Source organism: Macaca thibetana, chromosome 5 (assembly GCF_024542745.1).
Source record: "Macaca thibetana thibetana isolate TM-01 chromosome 5, ASM2454274v1, whole genome shotgun sequence".
Classification (NCBI taxonomy): domain Eukaryota; kingdom Metazoa; phylum Chordata; class Mammalia; order Primates; family Cercopithecidae; genus Macaca; species Macaca thibetana.
In genome coordinates this window covers 15,242,763-15,270,129 of record NC_065582.1, presented here as the reverse complement: position 1 = coordinate 15,270,129, position 27,367 = coordinate 15,242,763, and the positions used below count along the sequence as shown (strand labels likewise).

Below are 27,367 nucleotides of genomic sequence, written 5' to 3'. Positions count from 1 at the left end.
AAACTGACAATCTTTAAGTCTTAATGGGAAGGAAATCCACCTATGCCCTCTGCTTTTTCCAAGTCTCTTCCTTCCCTACCCCATAAAGATGGGTAAGACTTTAAATCTGTCCAACTATTGCTGTGGGAAGTAGTTCATGGAAGCAATCATGGAAAAGAAAAATATAGAGAAGTATATTTCCAGGTTTTTAGGATTATACATGTATAGAAACAAAATGAGAAAATCATCAGGTCTAGAAATACAATTCGAGAAGCCTAAATAGAACAAAACCAATAGTGATTCTTTCATCTGTGGATTATATGGACTGAATATGTACAAATGTTGGATATAAATCAGGGCCAAATTTTCCACACGAATCTAGAATATATCAAAATCTAAAACAGGATTATAGCCACTGAAAGAGGAAATTGCACCAGAACCGCACTGTTTCTAACCAAATTACATGCATCTTCTCTGCATTTACACTCATATACACACATTCATGTTAACTTAGATTGTATCGTATTGAAGATAATTCTATATAGTTCGGTTCTTCTCCACAAATGCTTTATTGTAGTTAAGCTATACTAACTTTGAATAGAACCACAGAGATGCTGGTAAAAGACTTACATTGCATACATGAGGGAAACAGCTTTTTAAAAAAAATATATATATGCCTGTATAAAGCCTCTTCTTGTTGAGATGGATTCCAACACACACTCACACACACCTCTACACACACTTACACCATCATATATGTAATAATTTGCATATTAGATTGTTTTTCCTTAGAAAATTTACTATCTGTTTACTATTCTAAGTAAAGTGAATGTAATTATCTAATATTGTTTTTTTAACTAATAAATCCCTGTGTTTTATATCATATTTTAGTTAATATTAACTTTGAGAAGTATTGCAAGCTATACTTACTAAATTTAAAAAGATAATTCTAGCTAATTTAAGAATCATCATCCACACAGTTTCAAAAAAAGTAAATTGGCTGCTAGACAATTTTATAGATGTTCAGTGGTTCATGTGTCTATTTCTGCATTTTATTACAGTTAAATTGCCCAATAAAAGCTAAAGGGCAAAGTCGAGATACCATGTGCTCTTTAGAAAAAGCTTTAAAATTTAAGACAGAAGAAATTTGGTCTGTAATGACAATTTTTCTGTTTTTCTGGCTTTAATAACTTGATTATATAAAATGTCTTCAAATACAGTTAATAAAATTTCTAAGTATAAAGTTTTGGCAAATACTGTATTCATTTGAAAAAGTAATCAAATTGAATATTTAAAATAACTTTAAAAAATGTGTAAGTGGGGTACAGAGTAACCATGTAAGTATTTACTATTCTGTTTACATCTGGATATTAAAGATTATTGGAAAAAATAATTGCTATGGTGACATTTTAGCTTTAATTTGAAGTTTAATATTAGATTGTCGAATTGAGAAAATCAATGTTGTTTTGCTTATATTTATATACTCTAATATACCATCTCTAACTGAAATGTTATTACCCGCAGGTGACTGTAATTTAATTATACTATTATTTTATCTTTTAAAATCTTGTTATATTAATTTGGGTTTTAAACTACATAAAATGTTGCCATTAAGGTAATTATAGATTACTCTAGCGTGAAACTTGTTGCAAAGTAAAATGCCTACCATGGTCGTCTCTGCGATAGAGCCAAAGCTGTTGATGAATATGTTGCATGTGACATTAACTGGAGGACCTGAAAAAGAGAATAAAACATAAGGGCTGTTTAGAGACTTATCTAAAACATTTTCAAATAATTTCTTGCATTACATTATTTGTGTGTGTGTGTGTGTATATATATATATACACACACACACACACATATATATATACACACACATACACACACACACACATACACACACACAAAGAGATGCTCACAATTGAAGCAATAATTCCACACAACTATATGTATTGAGAATCACAAGGTTCACAAGGAACACTGATGCTGATTATGTTTTTACTTCTCTTGGTCTTAGTTTTTAAAATCTAGATGTCTCTAATGGCTCTGTAAATGCCTGATGCAGTAAGTCCAATATCTAAGCTCCTTCAGGGATAGTGTCTATTGATCTTTTCCCCGCTGCATGGGCTATGCTTTTCTATTTCTTTGCATGTCTCATATTTTTTTTGTTGAAAATTGAATAGATAACATAATGTGGCAACTCTGGAAACCAGGTCTTCCCACCTCCAACCCACAGTTTGTGGTTGCTGGTTTTTCTTGCAGTTGTTGTTTCTTCTTTAGTGACTTACCTGGACCAATATGGTAAAGTTTTCATTTCCCTAGAGTGCACAGCCACTGAAATCTCTGTTTAGTGAGTTTAGTGGTAAACTAATATTTGGTTAGAGATTTCTTTAAAGCCTTGAGCCAATAAATCTTCCACTCTTGCCAAGGGTCTTCCATGGGTTTGGGGACATGTCTTCAGTGCTCAGTTAGTTTACAACTCTACCTTACCCTTCACTTCCTGCTTGCACAGGACCTGAGGTCCACCAGAGGTGAGATACTGGGACTCTCTGAGGACTTCCCTGGGCATGCACAAAACCCTATATGCAAATGTAAACTCCAGATTGCAAAGATATGTTAGAGCTTTTCAGAACTGCCTAAGAACATCGAATTTTCCAGGTCCTTTATAATTTTTGTTTAGGCTCTTACTTGCCCCAACTAGTGTCACAGCCTTAGGCAGATACAATGTTAAACAATCTTCTGATTATTTTCCACAAATGCCCTAGAGATAGAAATTTTTCCCACCAACTGAGTTCTCAGTCATGCCAAATAATGGAAAGCCCTTTGAGCGAGGCTTTTCTGGGGAGCTACCAGACAGGCAGAATAGTGACAAAGCTCTGGGGATGGACTTTCTGAGGAACTCCAAACCTGGTTAGCCGGCTTCTGGTGGTTTTACAACTTCTACTGTTTAGAGGCGACTGGATTGCAAGGCTGCTGTGGAACTGGGAAGGTAGGCCAAATTAATATGCCTTCTGTTCTTACAGAAATTCATCAGTTTTTCTTGAATAAACACTCTTAAGGTTGTTGTAAGCTTTCAATCAATTTTTAAGAGTTCTAACGGTTAATCTTGATAATTTTGCCAGTGGTTTTGTTGCTTTTTTGGAGAAGTGAACTTATTGAGTTTCTCATTCCTCCATTCTGGAAATTTCTTATTAATGCCGGATTTAGTATTCATCATAAATCCAAAGATTTTCATTTTCATAAGTCCCATTTATTCATTCCTTTACTAAATACCCAAAACCTTTGCACACAAAACTGAAGAAGACACAAAGAGATTATCATCTAGCAGAGAAGGAGGAGCAGAAATCGGTGAATTGTTCTAAGTTTCTTGCTTACAACATTAGCTGATTCATAGATATTTAACCCATAGTAACTCTGAGAGAAGGTAATATTCCATCATTTATGCTTTAGGGAATTAAAGCACAGTGAGCCTACATAAGATGCTCGTATTTAGAATGTGAACCATTGCTCTGATTCTAAAAATCATTCTTTTCCCACCATGTTGTTTACATGACATTCAAAACATTTCATTATCTGGCCACAAACTTTGTTATTAGGCAGACACCTACATAAATAGAAACATAAAAATATTTTGGCTAGGGGCTAAAGTAGCTCTACCTGAGTTACACTTTACCTAAGTTAGTCAGGGAACACCACATACAGAAACTGATATCTAAGCCTAATTTCTTTCTTTTATTCAACCTGAGTATAATTTTTGAGTAAATTGATTTTACAAGGTTTGCTACAAAAATGCCTAGTATCCTCTTGCCTTATTTCTGTTTCTCTCTTTTCAGAGATAATTATTTCAATTCATTTAATCAATTCTTTGGATATTTACCTCAGTTTCTCTACATAATATGTTTTTTCTTTTAGTCACATCTTCTGATGCCCACAAAGAAGATGAAGATTTAGCCTTTTTACATACATCATCCCTATCTCTACTAATACAAGCCTTTGTTTCTATGTTCCCATTATCCAATATTTCTGTATGAAAAAAGGCTTGGTCTTTTTCGTTAGCTCAATAATCACTTTGTACATTAATATGACAAGGTAGATATTTACCCAAGCCAAACAATAGAGTATATTATGCTTACTTTTTCCTTTCCTGCAGAAAATTTTCCTGAGATTGGCAATTGTTTCATGTATAATATTTCACATAGCTTTCTTCACTTGAATCGTTAACTTATCGACAAGCGCTGAAATGTCTAAATTTTGATTCAGTATGTACAGATCCATCAGTTGCTCTATGAACTTTACCTTCCTCTGGATTTACAGAGGAATGTAATGAGAATGTTTTGCTCTGGTTCAAAGCAATCGTTCTATGACCTCCCAATCATGCTAGGAATTACTTCCATAGCTTTCTGTTGTGGGATCCTCTTTCATGGTCCCACACTTCTTTCTTGGTTCATTTCTTCATTTTAGTGGAACATACGCTTCAGCAATATTTTGACAAAGGCTGCATAAGGTTATAAAGCTTTTGAGAGAGTCCCTGTCCATAAATGTCTGTTTTTGTTGTTGTTGTTGTTGTTTTGCATTCACACTTAATGTATAGCTAGTAGAAACTTTTAGGCTGGAAATGATTTTTTCTTATGAATTGTGAAGATAATTTTTCATTATTTTCTATTTTTCAGCATTGCCATTGAAAAGTCCAAAGCCATTTTGTAGATGACCTGTTTTTCTTTCTGAAAATAACTAGCATGTTTCATTTGTTCCAATATTTTTTTTAAAACTATTTCATTAGTTAGAATGGTCTAAAATATCATTTGAGGTTGCAATTTACATTTATTTGATTACTGGTTCATGATTTTCATCTTAATTTGCTTTTCAACCTGTTCTCTAGATGGCTATTTATCTTGCTGCATTAAGGTAGAGGAAAAATCAATAAAATTATTTAAAAATAAAGTCTAGGTTTCAAAGTCCTTTAAATTCTATGCTGCACATTGAAATCACCGGGGAATCTTTACAAAATATGCATACCCGAATCTCACCTACTTTGGTTGGTATGGCATGCAACCAAGGCATCAGTATTTTTTAAAGCTTCCTAGGTCATTATAATGTGCAAGAATGTTTGGAAATGACTGTCCTAAGGAATTACCGACTCGAAAATATCTGGGGCCACTATACTACAGGGCTAACAGAGATTTTCTTAGAAATAGAAATATACAGAGATAGGAGTCAGGGCTTGGGAGCATTGAAAATTCAAGGCTATTAATTTCAGTAGAAGAATAGCCTATTATAAATTTGGTGAACACTGTTAATAAAACAGAGTAGATGCTATGTACTTAGAAAGGGCCTAAAGTTTACTAAACATGGGAATGTCTAGAACATATAATTCAAACCGATATAGAAGTTAAATTGTTTTAAATATGAAGGATGAACATGTAATAATAAGAACCTAAGAAAAGGCCTGAATCCTAGAGGTGCTGTATTTTGTTACTAATGAGCATTTTAAAATATCTTCATTGCTTATTTCTAAGAGTTTACAAATTTCTAAAATTTGTAAGATGAGAGCAGTGTCTTATATGTCACTATATGAGAGAGGAATATACATAGTTTTCTCCATGATTAAAACAAAATTCCATCATAAAAAAGTATGAGGTTACAACTGTCAGAAGTTAATTTTTTCTTAATGTGAGTCTAATATGAACTCTGAAAAGTATCTGTAGGCTAACTGGCATCCTTGAAAAGCTAAAACCAATCTTTCATATTTTCTAGGTTATTCTCTTGTTCCCCCAGATAATACTACAATCCTACTAATTTTTTTTTATTGGAATAGCAATATGAATGTGAGGAACATTATTTGGCTTGAGATAAATTCTGCCATGCTCTCTGGTAAAAGGAAAACATAAGAACATCAGAATTGGGTTAAATCACCGGCAAATAAAATGCTGATGGGTTACACCCGTTGGGTGCCATTGGGGAAACATGGCCCAGGGGGAACCTACTACTAGAACATGCTATCTCCATCAGATTGGGATCTTTGTGGCTGAAACAGAAATAAATAAAAGAGTGGGGAGATAATTTTTCTTATTTTAATTTAGAAAGGGAAAGAGTTTTTATTTGTTGGATTTTAATTTGCCACAGGCATTGAATAAAGGATGAGGTATGCTCTATAATATATTTTGTCTCGTTTTATAAATTTAATTAGTTTCTGTATGTTTATGGATAATAGTGGTGAAAGAGCAAATGGAGGCAAAAATTCAGCATAGGCTTCAAGGTTCTGAAGTTAGTGAAATGCGTTCTGATACATTTCAGTGTCCCCTGGGAGCAAGTGTTGTGTGGCACATCTAATGACTCCAGGAAGGTTCTGAAAGGAGCAGTGGTAGGTACAGTCTTTGGAGGAGGAAACCTCTGATATTTTTGTTTTCTTTCTGAAATATGGTGCTGACATCCCTAGTTGACCAGAGGCTCAAATAGTAAGGCCGATGGATGAAATAAAGAAAATGACATGTTTCCACAGAAGAATAATGGTCAAAGAATTGACTAATTTAGGCTTTCACTAATAGTTGGGATCATAATGCCTCACTGTATTTGAAACAGGCTCCAGCCTCAGCCTCCTTAACAGTCCTCCAAGAAGCAGCAGAAAGCTCTTCCTAAAGCTGAAAAGTCATCTGGTTTCAAAACCTAAATTTCATGTGCAAATAAAGTAGCTCACAATCGTCTCAGGCCTAAACTTTATTCTCCATATGGTTATAACATGTTCCTTGCGTGGATATTAGAACGTAAAAAAGTGTGATTTCATTCCCGTTTGACTATTTGCTTGTGTATATATTTTCTTCTTCAGCAGAAAGAAGGGTGAATGAATTTGGACACCACATCCTAACTCCAAATTCCAAAACTATGGTAGACACTTACTTAAAAGGCAGATAGATAGATGCACGTGAATAAATAAGAATAACTTAAAATTTTAAAATATTCAAATAAAAATCAGTTTGGAAATAAAAATGATTTCAGATCATGGAATGGAGTCTCTTCAATGTAATAACAAGGTTATTTGGGATTTACTTTAAGAAAGCTTTGGAGCCATAACAGATTCTTGACTTTGGAAGTGTAGGAACTAACATGACTCATGAATGTTCGCATGAATAGGCAAAAGCATAGAGACAGAAAAAACAGAAATTTATGATAATAGTCTGAGGTGGGGACAGAAGCGACTTGACCCCCTAGGACAATGACAGTCCTTGGAGTTAGATTACAAAGAATGAAAAGGATACGGCATCATAATGTTTTAAAGGTACCACGTTCTACCCCTTGGGTTTCTGGTCCATGTGAGATTACTGCAGCAATCTTGGAGTAGTCTTTCTATTCTAGCTTTGACATAGACATTCAAAAATTGTGTAGAGAACGAGGCTCAGAGAAGATTATGAATCTTCTATTACCATTACAGAGAGCACCTGTTTAGCATTCTTGGCCGATCTGCTACTTCTCTGTGCCAATGCAAAAGCTGTTATATCTATCCAATACACTCCTATGTTAAGCAACAGAGCAAATAACTGCCATAGCATCCATATGGCCAATTGTGCTTTTAAATTGTTCACGACTTTAGGCGTAGTCCTTAAAAACAAATGACAGTAGCTGCAGATGTTTTCAGCAGTAAGTTTTCTTTTAGATGTTATTTTAAACAAATAGAAGGTGGCCCTTTAGTTTAAGACATGAAGTGATGGCAGAATAGCAAAGTACAATGCAAAATCTTGGCAATGATATTATTGTTATTCATATTGGGGAAAAATCGTTCACTAGGCAGATCTAGAGCAAGTAAGAAAACAAACAAACAACTCAGTTGTTCATAAAAATGATGAAAGAAATTTTCATGTAATGTTGTATTAAAGTTTTATCCTTTTTATAGATACAGAATGCAATTAAAAGATTAAATTTCAAAATAATTCTAACTAGAGACTTGTTTTATTTTAGATAAATGCACACACATGTCACAAGGAGAGATGTTATTTTATTTTTTATTTACAAAGCATATTTGGTGACTTAAAATCTGGATTTTAAATTATTTGTTAGGTTCTTTAAAAAGGTTTATAAATCATGGCATAGAAGCAGAATCCTATTTGTTCTTCCCCTTTCTCTTTCCCTTCGCTTCTCTTTCCTTCCCCCAAATGCTGCACTAAAGCCATTTGTTTGGGCAGTGCAAAATAGGCTTAAGTGCTGGGATGGCTGAGGGGATTGTAGTAACCTCAGGCAGGAGAGAAGGACATTGTGGAGAAATTCCACATGCAGGAAATGTTGGAGGCCCAGTGAGAGAGGAGGATGTGCCCATGATAGGGAAGCCTGGTGTTGGGTATTAGAACCATAGATGGTCAAGGTGTGTGTCTCCATGGGGCCATCCTGGCTTGCGGGGATGGAGTCTGAACAGGCATCTACACAAGGAGATGAACCTGAGGAAGTCTTCGGAGTCCCACCAGGCCGAGGAAGGCACTTGTGTAAAAGAAGTAGCAGCAAGCAAGGGAGATTCATTACATATTGATTAAATAAGTAATTATATTGAGAATAATGGGAGCCTGGTTTCTTGCTGTTGGAAGAGGAAGTTAAAGTATGGAAGCTTAGAAACTAGACTAAACATATGGTATTGAGTTAATCAGTGTGAACTCATGGTTTTCAAAAGATACAGAAGTATAGATGAAAATTGGTGTATAAATGTGTGTGTGTGTGTGTGTGTGTGTGCATGCATATGTGTGTGTTTATTTATGCTTATATGTGGGTATATATAGACTATCCTGGCAGGCACCAACTTAATCAGGTAATCAAAGTAAACATAACCAGTAATGGCAAAATCTGCCATGGTCCACCATCAGATAGAAGGCAGTCAAAACATATCATCATTCCTGTAATATCCCTGCTAAATGTACTACCTAATTTGAATCATGAGGAAGCATTAGACAAACGCAAAGTGAGGTATATTCTTTTAAATAACTGAATAAGAATATTTTTAAAATGTCAACATCATGACAGTCACGGAAAGAATAAAGTGCTGGTTCAGACTGAAAAAGACTATGAGAAATGACCAATAAAATATGAAGGGGTTCTAAACTGAATCCTTTTATCATAAATTATCAGATAATGGATGAAATTTGAATAAAGATCAGCAAATTAGATGGCAGCCATATATTCAACTGTTTTTCTTGTTATAATGGTTAGATTGTGATTATCGACGAGAATGTTTTTATTTGTAGTAAATACTCAAGTACTGGGGCATCAGGTCAACAACTTACATTGAAGTGGTTCAGAAAAAGCCTTTGTACTTGTAACACTTCCGTTAGCTTGAGATTATTGTAAAATAAAAAAAAGAGAAATAATTACTACAGAAAGAATTCATTAAAAACAAAAAGCAAACACCAACCAAAAATGCAGGGTTCAGATTCCAACTCCATCAACATTTCAAATGAATATGTATAGTTTTAGGAAAGCTTATTATTCAAGAGATACTTCTTGTTAAAATGAGTTTTTAAGTAAAAATTCAAATAGAAATGTACCTTTTTCAAAAATAATTGTAAACGTTATTCAAGAACAATAGTATCTTGGTGGATAGGAATGGTAAAAATGGATAAAGGAGACCTTTACAATGCTAACATTTACCCTAATAAAAGTACATGTAGAAAATGAGTTTGGGTACACATGCCACCCTTGGCGTAGATGGTGTTTTAGAATAGAGTACTAGAAAGAGTAAATTTGTGATGAAGAGAGAAAAGGATTAGTGAAATATTTAAGGGTAAAAGACAGAAACCACAAATACATTGTGAAGGCAAACAAAAGTTATATCTACATAAAAAGAGAGTGGCCACTGGAGATAACATAAGAAAACTTAACAAAAATGCAGTGAATACTTGGGAGGAAAACAGAATTGGGTGATTACTGAGAGAATACTTTCTGAAGTTGCACTTAAGAGTCATAAGAGACCAACGGAGGGAGACCAAGATTAGGATCAAAAGAAAGAAGTAAAATCCAGCTGTGATTGGTAAAATATTCTAGTGAAATAATGTTTTGTTGTCTTATAAATGTACTTTTACTTGCAATTCAATTGTTTTATGTTAAACATGCTTCTAGTTTCAGATGACATCTAGAAACTTCTGTTTCAAGACAGAGAATTGAACATCATTTTCTTTTTCTCTGAAGACATAAAAATGATGTTACATAATCAAATTTTGATGAGAAAAAATGTATCATACCAAAAAGAATAGGAGAAAAATTATAATTAGTTTAATGACATAAAATATAGAGGTAGATAAAAATGGTTGACAAACGAAACAGAGGCAAGCCTAAAATAAAAGCAAGCAGGGACTGCATGGAGAGGAGAAGGAGGTGGGGAGTGAGAAGAGGACCCCAGGGAGAGGGCCTGGTATCTGTCTTGAAAGCTTCCTGCTTCCCCTCTGTATTTCTGTTGAGCAACGGTGTCCTGGTATTTAGCCCTATGGAATTTTTGAGGAAATGGAAATAACTTCATTGATGATTAGGGCAAACATAGTACCTGACAGTACATCAAACCTAAAGCCTGCTCTATTTCACCATCTGTAGGACCCAAGAATAAAGCCTAGTCAAATCTCAACACTCACCTAAGCAAAGCTCCGGCCAGAGCAATGCAGCCTGTGTCAGAGTTCCCTTTCGAGGTAGAGAAATAGCAGAAAAATGGCCCTCCTATCCCACCCAAGCTAATCACCCCTCAATTCTTCCTGAGTCACAGACATTCTATCACACATAAGAAAACTAGTGGTTTAAAGAGAATGAACAATATAAATAATTTATCCTGCAGGATGACACAACAAATCATTGGGCAGAGAAGAAAAACAAAAGGGGCAGAATGCAATAAATGAGGCATTAAATTATCAGTTTAGTTAGTGCAAAGGAATCTCGTAATGCCTGCATTGTGAAAGGCCTAGAAAGCAATCAAACAGATTGGAACAGACAATCAACAGAAATACATTTTTTTTTGGAGTGTGTGCCTCAGAGAAGTGGAGCTGTGCATCGTGAGTGTTGAGGGTGAACCGCTGCTTTTCATCACTGACACTTGTAGACATTTTTTTAGCAACTTCAGGTACATGATTGTTACTATTGTCATAAACAAAACTGACAAACAAATAAACATACAAATTAACACCTGCGTAGCAATTTGTAACACAACGTCCACAACTTCGCATTCAGGGAAAATGGTTTAGGATAAAGAGGATTGTGAAGAGATCAAAACACAATTACAGAGTTAAAATCTCCCTAAACATTCAAAAATTGGATAAATGGTACCCTGTAATATCAAATCTGTGATTCTGAGGACAAATCTGAACAGTTCTCTTTAAATGTAGAGGGAAAGTAGAAAGGAGAGAAGGGGATGAGTGAAATGTGCTGGGTACAGATGACAGGGGAAGATAGCAGAATTTTTTTTTTTAAAAGAAGTATTGTTTTACAGAAATAACACAAAACAGTGCCAGCATAAGCAAAAATCCTCCTACTGAAAAATGTCCAGAGATAGGCAGAAAAAAAAATAGCCTATATATAAAGGAGCAGAAATCAAAATGAGATTTGACTTCTTTATGATATTAAATGTCAGCAGGCAATGAATCAACATCTACAAACTTCTGAGCTAGAATTCTGCAGCTCGATAATTGTATAAAGTTTCTTTAATGTCAAATGCATACAAAAGAGATTATCCTGGAATATTATTCAGTGATAAAAAGAAATGAGATATCAAGCCAGGAAAGACACAGAGGAACCCAAAAAGCGTATTGCTACCTGAACGAAGCCAATTGGAAAAGTCTAGATACTGTATGATTCTAATTATATGACTTCCTGGAAAAGGCAACACTCTAGAGACAGTGAAAAGATCATTGATTGCCAGAGACTGGGGGTAGATGAGAGGAAGTGGGAGAGAGAGATATTCAGAGCGCAAGCACAGGAGGTTTTAGGGCAGTGAAATTACTCTGTATGATACAGTAATGATAAACACACGTTTTTATGAATTTGTCAAAACCCATAAAAATGTACAGAACAAAGAATGAACTCTAATGTGAATTATGAACTTCAGTTAATAATAATGTACTAATCTTGGTTCATCAATAATAATAAATATACCACATGAATATGAAGATGCCAATAACAGGGTACACTGTTGAGGAGGAGAGGGCAAATATGCCCTTTCCAATCAATTATTCTGTAAACCTAAAACTGCTCTTTAAAACAAGTCTATTAATTTAAGAAAATCAGAAAAACCAGAACTCAGAAAATATACGAGCATTACTCCTGTCTTGAAAATGAAAATCTATTTTAATTTATTTTATTTTATTTTGTTTTTCAGTGAATGGAAACAAGGCTAGAATATTTTAGTTTTCAAGTTTTAATTTATGTGTGTGTGTGTGTGTGTGTGTGTGTGTGTGTGTGTGTATATATATATAAAGAAGCTACCATTTTCAAGGATTATTAAGTCTTCCCTTAATTCTTCATCTGTCCCTCCAACTCTGTAACACCATTAGGCAGTGCCGTCCAGTGAGCACCACGGCCTGTAGTCTGTGCCTGGGGACGTGGTACATTCTCTCACTGGGCCAGTTCTGTTTCTGTTCTTTTCCCTAACCAAAAAGGCTTCTAAAGAGGAAAGATTTCAAAATTCTGAGAAAAAAATGGTGCAATCTACCTATTATTTTCATTTTCAAAATAAAAATAACGATTTCTTTTCTTTTTTTTTTTTTTTTTTTTGCCTTTACAATGTGTCATATATTTTTCTCAGTCACATCATGGGATAAAACAATAACAAGCTAACCCGATTTGACGTGAGAAACACAAAGAACCCCTGATAACATCAAAACTTAGATGCAAATACACTGTTCTTACCAATGACCTTTGCCAAAGTGAACATAAAAATAACCATTTCTATACATAACATTTCTCCTCCTTAAGACCAAATTTTTGAAATAATGACTTGGACAAAATTCTAATTTCTATTGCATGATCAACTAGTTGAGTGATATTTGCAGCTTTACTTTCTAGTTCTTTTTAGCAGCTCTCAGAACATTTCTAAACGCATATGTCATTATTAAATGCCTTTTAAATAATAGTTTTTAAAATCATTATATTTAATAGGACTAAGATATAATAGAAATTTGAAGTAGTTTTTATACTTATGTCAAATTATCCTAAAGGCACTGGATCATTATCGGAGAAATCTGATTCTCAAAAATGTTTCAGATGAATTAATACTACTCTGGAAGTGAAGAGAACAGATTAAATCAGTGAAAAGGAAAGATAATGTTAATGAGTTAAGCACCTAATTATTTTAACTTATTTCAGTATTGATTTAAATAATGTTCAATGGAAGAGGCTGTCTTATCCATGGTCAATACCAATTTAAAGTGCTTTAAGAGAATTATGTATTTATACTTTTCTGTGGTACGTTTTAATAACATTAAACTACTTCGTCTTCAAGAGGTGAGATTTTTTTATGTACTTTTTAAAGAGAAGTGACCGAACAATCGAAACAAACACCATAATTTTGGTGTTTATAATTTCGGTTAAATAATACTGGAACATTTCTTATTTTTATATCTTTGAAAGGTAAAAATGTCATATTATTGTTATACACTTTGCTTTTGGCTAATGAGATTAAACATTTCCATTTCTTTTCTGTTAATTGTCTGATAATGTCCATAGTGAAATTTTATGTTTGCCTTTTACAAAACTTATGAATTCTAGACAGGGCAAACATATAGGTATTTTCCAATGCTTTCATATTTTATAAGCACTTTTCTATCAACTGATCACTTATCTAGGTATGTTATGTTTCTCTGTGTTTAAGAAGAAGGATCAAATAATTTTGGTTATTGTAATATATTTTTACATATATTACAATTCCCATTCTTCTTCTTTTCTTGGAGATAGAGTCTTGCTTTGTCACCCATGCTGGAGTGCAGTGGCACAACCATAGCTCACTGTAAACTCGAACAACTGGGCTAAAGCAATCCTCCTGCCTCAGCCTCCCGAGAAGCCGGGACTAAAGGTGTCTGCCACTATGCCTGATTAGTTTTTGTTTGTTTGTTTTTGTTTTTGTTTTTTTGGCGAGATGGGTGTCTCAGAACTGGTCTCTAACTCCTAGCCTCAATCAATCCTCCCGCCTCAGCCTCCCAAAACACTGGGATTAGAGGCATGAGCCCCCATTCCTCTTTTAAAACTCTTTTAGATAATTATGCTTATTTAAAAAACTTTAATATAATATAACACTGCTAATATTCATGTCTCTAAACTCGCTTACTATTAATTCATTGTCTTTGACAATTGAATGGGAAAGCATACATAACACCAATTTTAAATTAGTTCATTTGATGAGCTAACTAGATTTCTTCCAAAAACATTGATGTGGGGAAAGGTACAAAATCAACATGGCAAGGGATTGTATTTTTAGTCATGTGAGCTACCACAGAGAAAAAAAAAATGATTGAGATATTATCAGGAGAACAGATTCTTAATTTTCTACTTCTATGTTTGATGAGTTTATTTTTGCCTGAGGTGAGGTGGACCCCTGGTACATGACAACACAAGGGCTGATCGTTCTCACCTTCTTTTGTGTAAATATCTTCTGTTAGGTATTGGATTCAGTTTGTTAGCACCTACATATCCTCCTGTTAGCCGTAAGGAAGAAATGGCATGTAAAGACTATTTTATTTATATTCCAATATTGGGCAATGAAATGATGGTCAAACGATTATGATGTTATTTTATCCAATGAAATGAAACAGAGTTGAATATGCTTAATTAGGAAATGGAGTTATAAGTATGTTTGCTGAAGTCAATAATATTTGACCCTTGCAAAAGATGAAAAAGCAAAAAGTGTTAGCTAAAACCTAACCTATTAAACTATTATTTTTGTATAATTGATAATATTATATTTGGTTATTCAATGCAGCCTGCATTGTTTTCCTGATGTTTAGAGCACAAGATATTTTGAAAAACAATGAGAGAAAATCTCTGTTTTTCTTTTTCTTTTTCTTCATTTAGTGACACTGGGGTGTAAGCATGAATTTTAGTCTCCCCCAAAATCTAATCACTTCTGATCTGGCTTGGTGATCAGCTTATTTTTAGGAATGCATTTTTATTTAGAAAAGAATCAGTATTTGTTTTAAGCAACACCAAATCCTTGGGGTCCTTTCCTGAGCTTATATATAAATAGTGATAATCACATTTTAAAATAGTTTAATGTTTCTATTGTCTTTTAAACTGTTAAAATAATAAACCAACACTAAACTTTCCAAGAGAATGGCAAAAGCTCTGAGGCCACTCTTGTGTGGTTAGTAACTTATTTGCAGTTTTATTAAAATATCTGCTGAGACTGCTTACATGATTTTTAAATATTCACAGACATTTAAAAATAGAATGCATTTTCTTCTTTAATTTTCAGTGAAAAGAAAGCAATACTTCTGAATCACTGAATATGGACTCACCACAATGAATCTGCTAATTCCCGATTATGTTTCTTGTGGTTTATTTAAATGACAATTTCATATTTTTCAAGATCAATTACTAATTAGTTCTCAGTGGATTCACAGGAATATTGCTTTCCCTCAATTTGGAAAAGATCATTAAAATACTGAAATTTCTCATTTTTATTTGTATATTGTACCCCGTAAGCTGTACTATTTTTGCACAGCTTGTACTCCGTGTTTTTCTCCTGAAGTTAAAAATATTTATGGTTGAAAAGCTTAATAACAAATCAAGAAGTGTGATCCACAATTTAAATATTAAATTCATTCTAAAATTGAATCAATTCATAATTTTCTACTCAGACATTATCAGTGAGTTTTACTTCTTTTGCTACTGCTACCCAACCTTGATATTTTTTACTCCATTCTAGTTAATTATTTCACCCACTTCTAAGCAATTCTTTTTTTCTTCCATAAGGACAAATTCAGGAAAAATGGTCATTATAGACAACACTTTTTTAAACTTTAGCAATGAAATAGCTTAACCGAATCCCATGAAAAAGTCTATGTTCTTTAACTTTGTTTATTTTCTTTACTGGGTAAAGTAATATTCAAGGACATGTTAAATAAGTTGGGGTCTGGAAGCAGCTTTCTAATATTTTACCATTAAAGTGAAATTACAGGATATATTGTGGTTCTGGATAAGTTACATATCCTTATATAAACATGTTAGTTACAACTATATTAAACAGAAGAATAAAAAGTGGTGTTTAAATAATTGACAATTACATTCTTTCATAGAAATTCGGGTAAAGAATTTGGTAGGTGGAATAATGTCTTATGTATTTCAAAGGCTGTCAGTTAGCAATCCAGCCTATTTCCCAATAGATGAATTCAACAATGGTTAGATTCCTCACAATATAGAGAGTACTACAGTGGCAGATTTAAAAAATGGGAAAGTGCATCACTAGCAATTAAAGTAGATTTCATTCGAGTTAGTTAGAAAACTGATAGAATAATTAAATAAAAGATACCTACATACATGTATATTCCTGAAATCATTGGTCAAGACAAGAAGTATTGTAACAGTTAGCGAAGGCAAAAAAACATAGCTAGGCCAAAGAAGGTAAATTATGATAATTGAGAACATGGGAATGGATTTCTTTTTCAAGACACATCTGTGACTAATGCAGTATTTGGAAGATTGTTGAAAATAAGCATTAGAATTTCTTGTGGAATCAATTTAAAATTGTACCTTGTTGAAGAATATTTAAAACACACATATAACGTAGCAAATAGAACAATTACCTTTAAAATTGGGTCTGATTCTTGCATCATATCCTGATGTCCTCCCCATTAATTTATCCAGAAAATCAGAAGGTGACATTGGAGCACTTCGAGATCTTGCACTATCTGTTTCCTTTGTGGCAACCAAACTACAAATAAGAACAAAAATGTAGACTTTACAAAAAGGAGCATTTCTAATCATTGTTACCTACAAATACAAAATAGCAATGCTAAGCTAAATATGTTTGGCAACAAAATATAAGACTTTAGATATCACACAGTGAAGATTATAATAAGATAGACATTTACAGATTTATAGTCAATACTTGTGAGGTTTCCTATCTATTCAGTCCAATTTTCAGAGGTGGCATTCTTTTGTATTAAACCTGAAAACAAAGGCCACTTTCAAAATATTAAGCTTTCAAATCTGTATTTACAAAAGCTTGATATCTGATAGCAATTTTTAACCAAATGTATCCTTATTGCTTTAGGTGTAAGAAAATATGAAAATTCAACTGTGAACTACAATCTTATTGCTTTTATTGAGGGAAAACATCACCTTTCAGGTTTTGTGAATTTTTCTTAGCAGTAAAAAACTTCTGTCTAAAAAGTTAAACAATCACATTTTTTTCTTCAATTAGAGTGTTTCCTGAATTGGTAACACATCAAGTTAAATTCACTCTACTTTCACCTACATGTCATTAATCTACAATACCTTTTGTTCAGATATAAAATTTGTGTGTCACGACTGAGAAATTACCATAAATGTACCATGTGTACCTGGATATTATATTAGACCTGTGTCCAGGAAAGGTAGTGTGTTCCTATATTCTTTTCATCCAAATTTTTTCCTTTGTGTCCAACTACTTGTCCCAGAAACCCATAGTGTAGGCTATTTCTCCTGTCCAGGTTTTCACTTACATAGGCTTCTCCAACAGAAGTTGGGCCTGCTTGTTGAGATCAAATGGTTCTTTTTATCCACAGAGTTTTGCTCAGGAATGTGAAACTGACTTTCTGGAACTGATGTGTCCAAGCTGTTGTCACTTCCTGAAGATCATCAATCATCACTTGCTCCCAGCTCTGTCATTCAACTCAGGACATTGCCAAATCTCAAACCATTTGGGTCACCATATGATCATAACAAGATCAATTATTAAATTCCTTAGATATCTCCTGCCAGAATTTTAGTGTGAAGTAAAACTGGGACTTAGAGTCATCATCATTAAGTTGTCTACCACAGGGATATATGCAGTGATTCATGGGCACAGTTTTAAAATCTCATCAATCTCGGTGATAATATGAGAATGAGATTTCTGTAAGCACAGAATCACAAGTTACAGTGTCTATTAGCTGTTGCCCTGTTCTAGAGGTTCTGTCCTGTTCTGGGCACTCTGAGTCACTTTCCCCAGTGATTCTCATTCTGTCATTCTTGCTTTCTTCCAGAATGGAAGCATTTTTCTCCCTATTCTGTTGGCTCTATATGACTTCGTGATCCTTTATCTCTGATTATTATTGCTCGACCAAACTGTCATTGTGGTCACTGGGAAGTTTATTCTAATAAAAAAACATTATAATAATACAGTTTTTTTTTTTAACTATCTTCTCAATGACTCTAGAGCTCTCTTCTACCATCTGATTTTAAGGAAGTTTTTTCTGTCCTATCAAGAAGCATTTGTTTATATTCCATGCTTCAAGAATAGTGTGGAAAAGCATCGTTGAAGCTTTTGTAGCTACATGCTGCTTCTTCTAAACCATTCTCTTTATTTCCCTTGCAAAATCTCTCCTTTCAATGACCAGAAAATAAACTTCTACATCCTCCTACCAACAAATATACCAATTTACCTTGATTTGAACCAATAATACTCTGCCTCCTTCTCTATTACAAATACTAGATGACTGTGTATACTGAACACAATCCTTCACATTGAGTGTGGGAAGATTATCCTAGATTATCAGGGGCAGTTCTATATGCAACAACATACAAGGATATTCATCCTTATAAGAAGGAGGCAGAATTATATCTGATGAGAGACAGAAGAAGGAAGGCAATGTGACCATGGAGACAGGAATTGGGGTGACACGGCCACAGCGAAGGAATGCCGGCAGCCACCAGAAGTTGGAAAAGAAAAGGAATGGATTCTACCCCAGAGTTTCTGGAGGTAGCATGGACCCACTCACACCTTGATTTTGACTCAGTGAATGGATTCCAGACTTCTGGCCTGCAGAACTGTTAGAGAATAGATTTCTGTTCTTTGTGGTAATTTGTTTCAGTTGCCATAGGAAACTAATACTAACCTTCTAGTGAATTTTTCATTTCTGTCAGGCTGCTTTTCAACCCCAGAATTACTCTTTGGTTCTTTTTTTATAATCTCTATCTCTTTATAATTTCCTTTTTGGTGAGATATTATCATACTTTCTTTTTAGCTCTTTGTACATGGTTTCCTTTAATTCTTTAAATGTGCTTAAAATAGTTCATTTGAAGTCTTTGTCTCATAATTGCAATGTCTTTGTTTCCCTAAGCATGCTTCTATTGATTGCATTTTTTCTGTGTTTGGTCCATACATTTTTGTTTCTTTGTGAAACTTATAACTTTTATTGAAAACTGTACATTTTAAGTAATATAACTCTGGGAATCATATTGTCTTTTCTCCCCAGAGTTTGTTGTTGTTGCTCTTTTTTAAAGGGACTTTTCTGAGCTAATTCTGTAAAGTCTACTTTCTTTATAATATGTGACCATTCTACTTGGTTAGCTTAGAGATCAGCTAGTAATTGAACATGGATTTTATTAACTTCTAGAGCCAATAAGTCTCTCAGTATTTGCTGGGGGTTCTGTGTCATGGGGTCATACCTTCAACACTATGTCAGGCAGTTGATTACTCTAGACTTTACTTTCACTTGTGTGAGGCCTAAAAGTCAGCCAGAGTTGAGAGCTAAGGGTCTTTTCAGGTCTTTCCTGAGCATGCGCACAACCCTGGGTGTGTTACTTTGCTAGATCTGCCATGACATAGTATCATGAACAGGTGGCTAATGCAACAGAAATTAACTTCCCCACAATTCTAAAAGTCCAAGATCAAGTTGTCAGCAGGGTTGGTTTCCTCTGAGGGTCTCCTTGTTGGCTTGTAGATGTCCACTTTCTGTTTTTTCATATGATCTTTTCTGTATGTGTGTCTGCTCTAACTTCTTATAAGCACACCACACATATCGGATTAGGGCATATTGTTTTACCTTAATTACCTCTTGGTAAGGTGACAAACCTTACCTCCAAATAAAGTCACGTCTGGAGGTAGTGGCAGGTAGGACTTCAACATGAGTTTTGGGAGAAAAAAATTCAGCCCATATATGTGGCTTTCCAGATAACCAGGAATATATGCCGATTTTCCAAACCCATATGGACATATCATTCCAATGCTTTTCCATTTAACATTTTTGTTAAGCATATTGTTTGTCCCCACTATTACTGATTGCCTTAGGCATCTGTGAAGTTAAAAATTGACTCTAAATGTTTTAAACAAACTTCTCCAGGAAAAGGGCTTTTGGCGGTAGGTGAACTCCAAGTTAGGTCACAGAAAAATAGATTTGCAAATGGTGTATTCCAGAAAACCTGCAGGCAAGTCAAATAATGATCATTCTTAAAGAATAAGGCCTTAAAGGAGTTCGGACTCCATGCTGTCTCCTCTGGTGGCTGCCAGGTTGTGGATTTGTCCTCTAATTTGGGGCTATTGGTTTACTTTGTCACCACAGAGCAGAAGAGAGGGAGTGGGAAATAGAGCAAATTATAATGCCATAAATCCCGCTGTTTTTACTAAGAGAAATATATTTTTCTTTAGTAAACAACTTCAGGAATCACTACAAGCCTCTGATTAACTGTCAGGCTTTTGAAAAATTTGATTCTCACAATTATATTTTTGCCAGTTTCCTTGTTGCTTTCATGAAGGAGAGAATTTGTCGATGTCCTTACTCTCCTGTATTTTTCTTACTCTACTGTTTTTGCTGATGTCACTCTCTAATAATGCCTCCCTAGACTTATTTTTATATTTGTTTTACTGTATCTTTGCTTTAAATAACCATATTCCTCACAGTTCCATTCTGGAGCTCTTCCTCTGCTCTCTTTGTGAATAATTTTATTTACTCTCATGGTATCAACTGCATACCATGATACTATTTTGTAGGTCTTTCAAAAAAACACCTTTATTCATAAGTAATGTCAAATTTACATTTATTTATTTATATTTAGAGACAGGGTCTTGCTCTGTTGCCTAGGCTTGTGTGCAGCAGCATGATCATAGCTCTCTGCAATGTTGAACTTCTGGGCTTAAGCAATCCTCCTGTGTCAGCCTCCTAATGGGGTCTCACTATGTTGTCCAGGCTAGTCTCCAGCTCCTGGACTCAAGCAATCCTTCTACCTTGGCCTGCCAACGCACTGCAATTACAGGCATGAGCCACTGCACCTGGCCAAGATTTGCTTTTAAAAGAAAGGATGCAAAGTCTGTCTTTAGGATTTTCCTATAATATATGTCCAAAAACTGTAGAGTAAATATTCTAAGTGATTGTTATTCTTGTGGCAGTAATAAAGAAGTAATTATATCTATATATCTATCTAGGATCTCAATTTTCATATATATTTTCAGATACAGCAAGTATTAGCCAGCACAATAAAGAAAAAAATAAAAGACTAAGATTTAATTAAGATTAAAGATTTAATTAAGATTAAATCTTAATTAATTTTAGATTTCAGATTTTCACTATCTACCAATAACTTTGACAAAACAGTAATTTTATTTATCTAGGCAGATCAATGCTAAATTTTAATGATAATAATCTCTCTTGTATTTATACAAATCATATCTTGCAAAAGTCTGTCCTTTTCTAGTTTTCATTAACCCATTTCTAAACTATTTTTACAAATGTTACAATTGATGATCAATCTTAAAATAGAATAAGAAAATCAAAAAATCACATTTTTCTCATCTCATACTAAGCAATCATTTATCCATTGCAACCGGCTATTATAATAGTTTAATATTTGAACCAATGTGAGAAATAAGGTATTAAAAATTTTCCAATAGTGGATGTAGAGATGTCATCTCTGTATACTTTTTAAAAATATATTACTCCAAATACAAGTAGTGGTAGGGACTGGCAGGTTAAGTGCCATGAGATGCTTGCATTTTTTGTAGTATATGATAATGTTGCTTAAGAACTCCTAGAATCCTGGACATTTATAGGAAGGCAACAGCATTAAACAATCAAAATACAACACAATTTTATGCACACGCACACACACACACATACACACCACACACCATGCTCACTATAATTGTATTGTCCCAAATTCTTGGTTGAATATTTCAAACCCTATTAGCAAGCACTCTCAGCGCCCAAATATTCCTTTTGAATAACTAAATTAAAAAAGCAAGATTGTTGTTGTTTAAATATGACAAACTCATTCTTAATCTTTTTAAAGGTTAAAAATTGTTATTATTTTAAATCTTATTTCATTTCTTTTGATGTATTCAAAAAAGAATAATTGAGCTACTGCAATAACTGCTTTCCTGAAATTTGATCTGATATTGGTTCTGTAAAAATTCTATTTGAAATACACTTTCATTGCCAAAAATATTTGCTTCCAAGTATATTATGGAAAAATCATGACTAATTTACCAGGGTTGGGAATATATAAACACCATTAAACAGGGGACAATAGTTTTATGAGTAGTAGCCCATTCATTTATTTATTTAGCAGCCATTATTGACAAGTTCCAAGGAGCCTGGCATCATGCCTAGAACAGTCTCAAAGAGAAAAAAAGTATAAATAAATACATAATTATATATATTTATATTGCATCTATATAACCTCAATGTTTAACCTTTTTAAAGATCAACTTGTTAAAATCGTTTCTGCTAATATATAAATTTTCCTTGTTTATGCAATTAGTAATTAAATTAAGCTGGGGGAAGGAAAAGATACCACCTCTTATCACTAACATAGACCAAGATGAAAGATACATCTTTGGTTAATACCCTTAGAAAGATGTGAGTTATTTCATCTTGTAGCAGAAAATCTACTAAAATTATCTGCTTTCTCTAAAAACAGTTATATATTTTATAATCCAATGTCTCATTTTTTTTCTATTCTTCTTTTTTTTTTTTTTTTTTTTAGACGGAGGAGTCTCACTCTGTCGCCCAGGCTGGAGTGCAGTGCCGCGTTCTCGGCTCACTGCAAGCTCCGCCTCCTGGGTTCACGCCATTCTCCTGCCTCAGCCTCCTGAATAGCTGGGACTACAGGCACCGGCCACCGCCCCCAGCTAATTTTTTGTATTTTCAGTAGAGACGGGGTTTCGCCGTGTTAGCCAGGATGGTCTCAATCTCCTGACCTCATGATCCACCAGCCTCGGCCTCCAAAAGTGTTGGGATTACAGGCCTGAGCCACCGCACCCAGCCTTTTTTTATTCTTTAATACTTAAGATTAAAAATATATTTTACCATGAATGTGAATTAAACACAAAATTATGGTTCTTTTGACATGGCATTTAAAATTAATAAAAGCACAAATATAATTTGATAAATGTATTGAGAACTATACATGAAATACATATTGGGCTGGGATGGAGGAGGAATATGTAATAAATGATAAACTATTTTTAAAATATAATACACAAACTTTTATAAGCCTTTTATCAATGGAGACAAGTTTACTACTAATAAAATTATAGTGCATTTATTATGTAAAAGTATCCTTTCTTATACCATAATGTAATCAAATACAAGGCATATATTACAAAAATTATTTTTGAGTTCTTATATAATTTGTTAGATGCAAAGCACTGTGCTACGACCCGTAAAGTATATAAAACACGAATCTGAATCTTTAACATGTTCACAGTTCAGTTGATTACTCTGTGTGGTCTCCTTATGAAGTGAGCAGGAGCTGCAAAATGAGATGACACTGAAGTGAATGATCAGTTGGTTCCCTTCTTAATACGGTGTGAGCAAAATCCTCACGTTTTATAACAGAATTCAAAACCAAGCTCTACAGATTGGTGCCTTTAAAATGAGAAAATTCTGAAAAGATAAATATTTAAATTTTCTTTATGAGTTGCTATGGTCTCAATGCCACATGGTCTCAATGCCATGCATTTTGGACTCAGCAAAATTCATATGTTAAAATCCTAAACCCCAAGGTGGTGGTAATAGGAGTGGGGACCTTTGGGAGGAGATTAGGTCATAAGGGCTCCAAATGAGATTAGTGCCTTTCTGAAAGAGGCCCCAGAGATTCACCTTGCCCCTTCCACCATATGAGGTTACAGTGAAAAGAGAGTGGACAATGTACCGGGAAGCAGGCCCAAAACCAGACAATTTGCTGGTGCTCTGATCTTAGACTTCTCAGCCTCAAGAACCAGGAGAAATAAATTGTGTTGTGTATAAGCCATCCAGTTTATAGTATTTTGTTTTTGCAGCCTGAATGGACTCAGGTACTATTGATGTTTCCTTCAATGACACAGACCCATTCAATTGCTTACGGGCAATTGATTTTACTTCTAAAGGTTCACATTTTTTACTCAAAAGAAATTATTGTTAGCAAATTTACATTGAGTTATTGGCTAAAAAGCATTTTTACATATTCTATCCCTTCCTTTTCTTTTCTTTCTTTCTTTCTTTTTTTTTTTTTAAACAGAGTCTCACTCTGTTACCAGGCTGGAGTGGAGTGCAGTTGTGCGATCTCGGCTCACTGCAACCTCCGCCTCCTGGGTTCAAGTGATTCTCCTGCCTCAGCCCCCCGAGTAGCTGGGACTACGGGCATATGCCACCACACCCAGCTAATTTTTGTACTTTTGGTAGATAGTGGATTTCTCCATGTTGGCCAGGATGGCCTCAATCTCTTGATCTCGTGATCCATCCTTCTTGGCCTCCAAATTGCTGGGATTACAGGCACAAGCCACGGCGCCTGGCCCCTTCCTTTTCTGAAAGGGGTGAGGCTTTGCTCACAGAAAGACTTCCTATTAGCTAAACTCTTACTCTAATATATTTCTCCTAAAACTCTCTTCTTATTACAATAATATCTGAGCCTTGTACCACGTGAACATTAGCAGACAGCCCTTAGAAAACCAGTCATTTAAGGGAACTCACAGGCTCCATATAACCAATTTGGCATCCTACTCAAAGTTTTAAATAGCCCACATCATTTGTACATACATATTCAAAAACTTTTTTTAAGATTTTTAAAACTCAGGGTAGGAAGAGACAGTGAAAAGAAACCCAATATTAATTTAGAATGAATTTTGGATAAGAAACTTTGCCATTAAAGCCATTTCTATTTTGTTTAAACCTCCTAGTTTCAACAGAGCTGATGTATTTATAGCAAGTTACTAAGATTGTTAGCAAATTAGTTATGATCAGTACTTTGGAAGGAAGCAGCTTTGACTTTTTTTTTTGTTTTTTGAATAGTCTTTTATTTATGAATCTCCACAAAATCTGTGGTAATTAGCTTGCCTCCCACACTTCACTCTTCTGTGCTGCACCAAGTATTTCATTTACTATTAACTTTTCTTGGAAACTCTGTGTGGGCTCATACACATTCCCATCAATGAAAGTTTTTAACTTAGGTATTTTATATATTTTTATTTATAAAAAGACGTGCCACTTGAAAGTTCAGAAACTTTAATTTCATAAATATTGACAGAAACCGATTCATTCAAGTATTGAAACAGAACATCAAAATTTAACAATAATATCCAATAATATAAGGGAGGAATAGCTGGGCACATTGGCTCACACCTGTAATCCCAGCACTGGGAGGCTGAGGTAGGAGGATGACCTGAGTCCAGGAGTTCGAGACCAGCCTGAGCAACATAGTGAGACCTCTTCTCTACAAAAAATCAAAAATTAGCTAAAGAGATAGCAAACGCCTCTAGTCCCAGCTACTCTGAGGCAGGAGAATTGCCTGATCCGTGGTGGTCAAAGCTGCAGTGAGTCATGATTGTGTCACTGTCCTCCATCCTGGGCAACAGAGTGAGACCCTATCGCGAAAAAAGAAAAAGAAAAAGAAAAAAAAGATAGGGGAGTAAAATATATTCACTCACTTTTGGAGGATGAAAATAGCCAATAAATATAGATGGTTTTATGTTGACTTTAATATAATTGCCAATAAGTATCTCTGCTAAATACACCTTAAAATTTTGAGAGAAAATGCGGAAGTTGAAGGTGAGAAACATCATGTGGGTTTGAGACAGACCTTGAGACATGGGGCCACAATGTTCCATGCATCTATTTTCAAAAGTTATTTGCACAGAGGGAAGAATGACTCTTGGGGAACAAATCAGTGCCTAGGCTCCTGAAGCACAGAAGGTTTGGGGTATGACGGAGAAAGAGAGTTTACTATGTATTCACTCCCTCCATGAGCTAGTCCTGTAGAGTTATGGGCCCTTATGAAAAAAAAATTATTATTTGGGCTTTTCTAAGTTGTAAGTAACATAAGCAATTGATATTTCTAGCCACAGTTTGAAAAATAAGATGCAGAACGGAAGATACGAGCATTTTACCCATCTCCCTATACTTCAGTGTAGGGACAACTTAAGAGAAATCTGGTCATCTGGGAATATGTGATGTTTTGAGTATCTCAAACTAAAGCATAGTGGCTAAGAAAAAGAATCATTGCAGGGAAGACACTACTAGCGAAGTAGGCCTTAAGTTAATTTTTGGACATCAATAATTTTTTAAAAAAGGCCAACGTGGTAGAATATTTAAAAGACTTTTAAGGCCGGGCGCGGTGGCTCACACCTGTAATCTCAGCAGTTTGGGAGGCCAAGGTGGTCGGATCACGAGGTCAGGAGACCGATACCATCCTGGCTAACACGGTGAAACCCCTTCTCTACTAAAAACACAAAAAAATTATCCAGGCGCAGTGGCGGGTGCCTGTAGTCCCAGCTGCTCCGGAGGCTGAGGGAGGAGAATGGCGTGAACCCGTGAGGCGGAGCTTGCGATGAGCAGGGATCACGCTACTGCACTCCAGCCTGGGTGACACAGCGAGACTCCATCTCAAAGAAAAAATGAAAAGAAAGGAAAAAACAAAAAAAAACAAAAAAAAAAAAACCAGACTTTTAAAACACCTCTGGAGACACAGAAATAGCTAAAACTTGATGGGCTACTAGCATCTTGATTCTTGTCACTGTTGGCAATGTGCCAGTGAAATATGACATATGGTTATCATTTTGAAGTGATCGCATTTCTACCTGCAGTTGAATAAGGACTTGCGAATTTTAATTTTTCAAAGAGAAATGATAGCTGCTTCCTGATATCTTAGGGACAGGATTAATATACATTTCATTTAGTTATCATAATAATGTTATTAGTCATAATTACCTATGGATTACAGATGAAGAAACAAAAGTATATAGAAAAGTTAGTGATTTTTCTAGGCTGCGCAAATATTGAGTAAAAGCCTACATTTTAAAACAAACCAAAGCTTCCACTTAAAGCAACTAGAAAAGGTTTTCTAAAAAGTGCCATGGCAGTGCTAAAAAACACAGTGAAAAATTACATGTTTAAAACCTAAGTAAAAAGAAACTTGAAGGCAATCCCTATATTTGGAGATGCATTTCCCTTTGGGGTGGCAATAAATTCCATATGTAGTAACTGAGAGGCTAACAACCTGAACACCAGTTTTGAAA

General features: G+C 34.7%; 1 protein-coding gene across 2 annotated transcripts in view; it reads right to left on the bottom strand.

Moving 5' to 3' along the window:
* GLRA3 (glycine receptor alpha 3) overlaps positions 1–27,367 on the bottom strand; it is a 176,111-nt gene that overhangs the window by 119,130 nt on the left and 29,614 nt on the right. For both annotated transcript variants that reach the window (XM_050789937.1, XM_050789938.1), the window contains exons 2-3: positions 16,722–16,849; positions 1,646–1,713 (exon numbers count right to left, since the gene is read on the bottom strand). In XM_050789937.1, coding sequence (XP_050645894.1) covers positions 1,646–1,713; positions 16,722–16,849 — 196 coding nt within the window. The remainder of the gene's footprint in view (positions 1–1,645; positions 1,714–16,721; positions 16,850–27,367) is intronic.